The sequence below is a fragment of the Pyxicephalus adspersus genome, chromosome 5, assembly GCF_032062135.1.
Source record: "Pyxicephalus adspersus chromosome 5, UCB_Pads_2.0, whole genome shotgun sequence".
Classification (NCBI taxonomy): Eukaryota; Metazoa; Chordata; class Amphibia; order Anura; family Pyxicephalidae; genus Pyxicephalus; species Pyxicephalus adspersus.
Window position 1 is genome coordinate 38,315,732 of NC_092862.1, and position 6,108 is coordinate 38,321,839.

The following is a 6,108-nucleotide window of genomic DNA, read 5'->3' on the forward strand; positions in this document are numbered from 1 at the left end:
AAGTAAAAAAATATGCATTCGGACCATAAGACGCACCCTGATTTTCCCCCCACTTTAGGGGGAAAAAAAGTGCGTCTTATGGTCCGAAAAATACGGTATATCCTCTTTAGCCTTAGGCTGGGTCTACACGGATGTTTTAAAAAACATTCCTTCTGCATTTATGCACTTTTATTAGCGTTTTAAAGCTTGCCTTAAAAACAATGGAATATGTTTTTACAGCATTTTCAACGTATTTAAGTTTCAAGTGCTTATAAACGCGGGGAAAACAAATGAAATCAATGGAAGCGTTTACCCGTGTTTTTTTGGGAGTTTTACAGCGTTAACTTCGCATTGTAATTTTTTTAAACGTTGCAAGCAGCATTTTAGATAACTCTCATAAACATGCCTCAAGGAAACGTCCTGGTGTAGATTACCTCATTGGAATGCATGGGAATTTCAAACATGAGCTTTTAAAGCTTCAGGTTAAACGCCGGGGGAAACACTCCGTGTAGACTAAGCCTTAGAGACCTTTCATAAATCAGGCCCAATATGTGAGGGAGGAGAATAGGAAGTGCTATGGATTTAGTTCCCAGAAGTGTTTCATTCATTATGAACTCTTGAATCATGTGTTTTAAAAACACTGGAACTTTTTCTACATACCCTATGACAATAAATGTGTATTTTATTTGCATTTATTAGGTAAATGTAACTGGAAATCTCTTTAAATTATTACCATGTAATCTGTCTGTCTGTATATTGAACCTTGTTTGAACTTAGCAAGTACTTTGCAGTATTTACAAAGTTAAAACTTAGTAGAGTTATGTGCTTATTTAAGAGGAATTGATTGAGTCATTTCTAAAAGACAAGAGCTGCTTGTAGAAAGCTGGAGATCTTTTAATTTTTTTAGCAATGACTGATTCTTTTTACTGGTCTTAGGTGTTTAGACAGTTTCAGGTAGCTTGACATTTTACAGCTAATTGGCTATTTCAGCTCTAGGCTGTAAAAAAATAAATAAATAAAAATGACTATGTCTGGGAAGTGTTGTTAAGGAGACGGTCTTATTTTACAAATTGAATTGTTTACTGGGTAGAGATGGAGGCACAATTTATCTTTGTTAGTGTTGCTTAGAGCTTGTAAATTCTTCTTCTCGGTTTCAGCAGTTCATTTGTATTGCATATACTTATGACCAAGGCTAAGTAGTCTTTTAAAACACATTTTTTTTTGCTGTTGGCTACTATGCCACCATATTGGTCCTATTCTTATTTGCTAAAGAACCCAGGTCTCTGAGGGTGTATGTTACCCTATGAGCTTGTTGTGCTGATTAACCGAAATATCAGTTTGATTTAAAGGAAGGTTCTAGTAATTTAACAAAACAACTTGGAATGTCCTTTCTGCTGGCTTGAAGGTTTGTTAGCCTCATCATAATAATTATAAGGGTTGAATAGTTAGGGAAAGTTCACATCTGTCGCTTGATTTTTGTACCACTCTAGAGCTTGCAAGGCTACTAAAGAACTCGCATGCCAACACTGGTTTACCTACATACTAGCAGTGGCCATTTAGCCAATGCATAATAAATGTTTATGTTTTTAGCATGGTTACTGAATTAGTCTATTGTGGACTACTCTGGACACTTCTCTATCAATATTTGCTTTCCTCCCCAAAAAATAAATATTCATAATTTCAACCAATTGTAACTGGAGCCATTGTGTTCAGGAAGTCATTTATTTTTGCAACTAGGCGGAAATTGCCCAACGTTATAATTAATATTGGGCCAACAGTAGACAGTGTTCAGGCACTCCAGTTTGTTCACAAGTTGTCTAGAATACAGGGAAAAGCTAGAAGCTGTAGTGTTTAATTTCCAGTTTGGTCACAGTATTGTTCTAGTCCAGTGCTTTTCTTTTTTTCCTGAATAAAACTATTTCATATTTATAACCAGACTGCCCACTGCATTAGCATATTGATAGTTGTAAAACACCATGTGTTAGGTTTTCAAACAAATAACAGAACTGTTTTACTGAATGACTTATCAATGTTTTATAAATCATAACCAATTACAAATGAAACATTTACAAATAATGCTGTGAGTTTTAAATAGTGAAAATGTTCGTTATAATTGGTTTAAAATAAGATATTTTGTTAAAACCTAAATGCAGCCTGGCTGCAATGTTTGTTGTAAATCTCTGAGATGTATTCACATTCTTCCCTTCATGAGTTTGAAGCACCAGGGCTCTAAGTCATGTAGCTTTTATGCAGCTTACTTCAGTCTTAGCCATTAAGAGGTAACAAATATGTATATCCTCATAAGTTATGGATGTGCAGTATATTTATTTTTAACTATAAATCTTTTGAACAGCAGCAGTTAGTTTAATGTCTTTCTTTCTCCCCCATGCAGCTCATTTGATGAGTATAGTTCTGAATTGAAGTCGGGAAGGCTAGAATGGAGCCCAGTGCACAAATCGGAGAAATTCTGGAGAGAGAATGCTGCAAGATTAAATGAGAAGAACTACGAACTCTTAAAGTAAGCATCAATATATTAAATACTGTATTGCTAAAACAAAAAATAACTTTGAATTAAATATATTTCATCATGCATGTCTGTGTGTTTGGGGAAAAAAAGGACATTGGCATCCAAATAATTTTTATTATAATTATGCTAAAACTGGAAGCATGCAGGACTTAAAAGACTTGGTATTCGGTCATGTCGAATTATTTACACTGGTACATTTAAAAAGCCCCCTAGACAGTTGTCCAATGTCTGCAACATTACAATGCTCAGAAAAGATCAGCCTAAAGTATTTAAAGAGAGTTTAAGGTTGATTCAAAACAGGGTAAAAAATTTGTTTTTTTGCATTGTGTTTAAATTTGCTAGTGCATTGGGCATAGGAAAAAAGGTGTTTAAAAAATATGCATAGTGCAGAAGAAAATGAACACGTTTGCCTGTATAACACAGTACTGACTACCTGTTTTTTTTTTTTTTTTTTTTTTTTTTTTCTGGGTCAGTCCAGAATTGTTTTTCCAAAAGATTGTATGGCGATGTACAGTGGCTGAAAACTGTTCTTTTTTTAGGCCAGTTTTAAATTGGCTTGGAAGTAAAGAAGATGTTTTAAGTGAAAAATGTTCCTGCAATGTTAAATTTTTTACATTTTCATTTGAACATTCAGAGTTAAAAGATAAAAGTTCTGGATCCATTCAAATGTGCTGCTTGCAAATAACCTGTAGAATAGAGAACACTTAATTTGTATAGAAAATGATAGTAATCTGTACACACGGAAGGACTTCTGTCTTCACAGCCTAGGGATATAAAGAATAAGCTATTGTCATTATTTAGAAATCTGGTTTCTTTTTGTCCATCGAGGCAGGGTCCTAACTACAAATGAGTTGGCCCCTTAGCAAAACTTTGAATGCGCCCTGCATATGCCCCCATCCTTAAAAATAAGCAGGCATGTCAGTTTGTCAGCACTGATGCACCCTGCAGATTCCCATTCTCTGCAACCATCTCACAGCTGTTCCCACAATAATAGTTGCACACGTGAACACACCTAGAAGCACACCTTTTCATCCCACTCTCTGCAACCATCTCACAGCTGTTCCCGCAATGGGAACATAAACACACGTAAACACACCTAGAAGCACACCTTTTCACTATAGTTGGCAACCAGCCTAACCTAACAGGGACATCTCTAGTCCTGGACATTGTGAGGGACAGCCTAGAAGCTTACTTGGGTAGTGAACTCTGCATTAGGTTCTATCAGTACCCTGCTTTAGTACAAATTATTTATGGTGCTTTTCAGCTTCATGCATTGCCCCCACCCCCCACCCCCTTCTTTCCTGTTGAGTTTAGTAGTTCAGTTAAGTTATGAACCAGGAGCTACCTGTCTTGTATTTGTGGGCATTTTTTTCAAAATATTCGCCATTATGCTGGCACTACTAAATGCTCTGTGACTGGGCACTGATCTCATATTCTGAGTGAAATGTTGTACGCTCTGCAAATGCAATTTAATGTAGGTTTGAGAAACTTTCTCCCTGCCATTGCTTTTGCTCTGTAAAGATTTGCAGAATTCTGATTTTTGGTTGGTTGCTTCCTGCCGCCGTCAACTTTCTACTTGCCTCTGGCCTGCCAGGCCCTCTAGCCATAAATGCAGGGGGACAAATCCATAACTACAGGTGGTCCTGGCTTAAATTTTCCCATTGGTTTCAGTGTTGACTCGTTGTTTGTTGGTAAACATGACTGTAGTCTGTAATCATACTATCTTGTTAGAGCCAGAGTCAAGTGCAAAGGTACCCTGCTTATAAGTATTGCCAAATATCCTGCCTTGTTGATTTTCTTTAAACATCCCAGCAAGATATGATTTCTCATTTATTTAGCACAGCTTCTGGCTGGCCCTAACCCAACCAGTAAACCCCCGATTCTCAAAAGAATCGTAAATCCAAGACTGTGGAGTGGAGTAGCTGCTGGCACTGTGGAGTAGAGCACACTGACTGAAAATGTCACCTGCTGTTTTCTTTTGGCATTTTTACATGTCATCGTGACAACTGTTTTAGCGGGGGTGGCGTGCGCGCTTTAGGCAGCGGCATTTGCATTGTGGGCGGCGGTTGTGGTGTGTGCGCACACAGGTTGGGTCAGTGCATAATTACATCCATTGTTTAGTATATAGGATAGGGTGCTTTACCTGCTGCCTTACATAATCTAGTCTTAATCTTGGTCATAGAGGCCTCAGAGTCTGTACCTGAGGTTTAATTCTCGGCTACCACTGTTCCTGAGAAAAGTAGTTTTAAGGAACCGCAGTCTTTGTTTACTTTAAATTCAAATAGACTGTCAAAATCACCATTGTGAGTTATAAGCACAACCCTGAGATTAGAGGATCAGTTTACCTGTTTAGGTCCTGGGAATTTTAGAATGCCTTAAAGCTGCAAGGGCTTCCCTGAGCTTCTGCTTTTTGATTACATTCTCTGTTTAATAAAATAAACATTTTGATAAAATGTTCCCCCCCCCCCAAATGTTAGCTGGAGGTAATGCTGTTTTGAGGGATGTCTTAAACTTGTGGTCTACCACCTTTAGTATATCAGGGTGTGGCCATTTTTTGTAAGGGTTCTAGTAGGTATCTACAGAGTTAATTCTACACCCTTGGTTGGTATGTTGTACATTTTTACATTATACCTTTTTGATTTTTTTTTCTTTTTGGCCACTGTGTTGGCAATGGAAACCTTTGGGTCTGTTAATGAGCTCTGCTGCTCCATGTGACTCAAAGGAGTGACAGGCTGATAAGGCTGTACCTATTCCATTTCCTGGTGACCACTTGGATCTCTCAATTTTTTTCTGCTAGGCAATCTGTTGACCTACATGGTTTGGCTCTCTCTGGCAATGAAACGTTCACGTCAAGTAGTCGTAGATCATAGAAATAGTTTTCCTTAAGGGGCAGTCCCTGTCCTGATGGCATTAGATGTCTTCCTAGGGGGTCTCCTGGTAAACCCTGCTGGCTCACAGTGGAGTCGACAAACCCCACACAAAGTTGATAGTTTCAGTTCCAGTTAGTGTATCTGGACCTGTGCTATGAGTGGAAGATGTTGGTAATAAAACCTCCAGTTAGTGAACTCTGTTGGTACCAATACCGGTAGAGCCCACTTCATCCAAAATCTTGGTTATCTCAAAATACTCCTCTCATGTCACTGAGCCTTTTATTTTAAAATCACTGATAATTCATTATGTATGTATTGCAAGACCTAAGCTGGTTTCAGTTTATGGGCCACATAATGAAGTACCAAAAATGTAACTAAATTGATTACCTTTGTTGGCCATCTTGTTTAGTGTATAAAGCCAGTCATTAGACTTGGATATTAACCACCCGACTGTTAAACCCGACCTTGGTTCGGGTTTATCGATTTTGCAAAAATCGACTCACTTACCTGGTCCCCGCGCGATGATCCGTTCTGTTCCAGCGTCGATCGCTAAAAAAAAAATACTCACCTTCTCCCCGCAGCTCCTCCCGACACGTTTCCCGGTGACGTGGCTGTATGCGTCCGTGCGGGCAGGAGGCAGGGCTGGAAATTCAAAATCCTTTGCATTGAACTCGATACAAAAAAAGCTGTATTGAGTCCAATACAAAGAAATCCTTATATAATATATATATA

At 38.3% G+C, this 6,108-nt stretch overlaps 1 protein-coding gene across 1 annotated transcript in view; it reads left to right on the forward strand.

The window, feature by feature from the left end:
- ATP6V1H (ATPase H+ transporting V1 subunit H) overlaps positions 1-6,108 on the forward strand; it is a 51,729-nt gene that overhangs the window by 34,039 nt on the left and 11,582 nt on the right. The window contains exon 12 of the mRNA XM_072411207.1: positions 2,372-2,497. Coding sequence (XP_072267308.1) covers positions 2,372-2,497 — 126 coding nt within the window. The remainder of the gene's footprint in view (positions 1-2,371; positions 2,498-6,108) is intronic.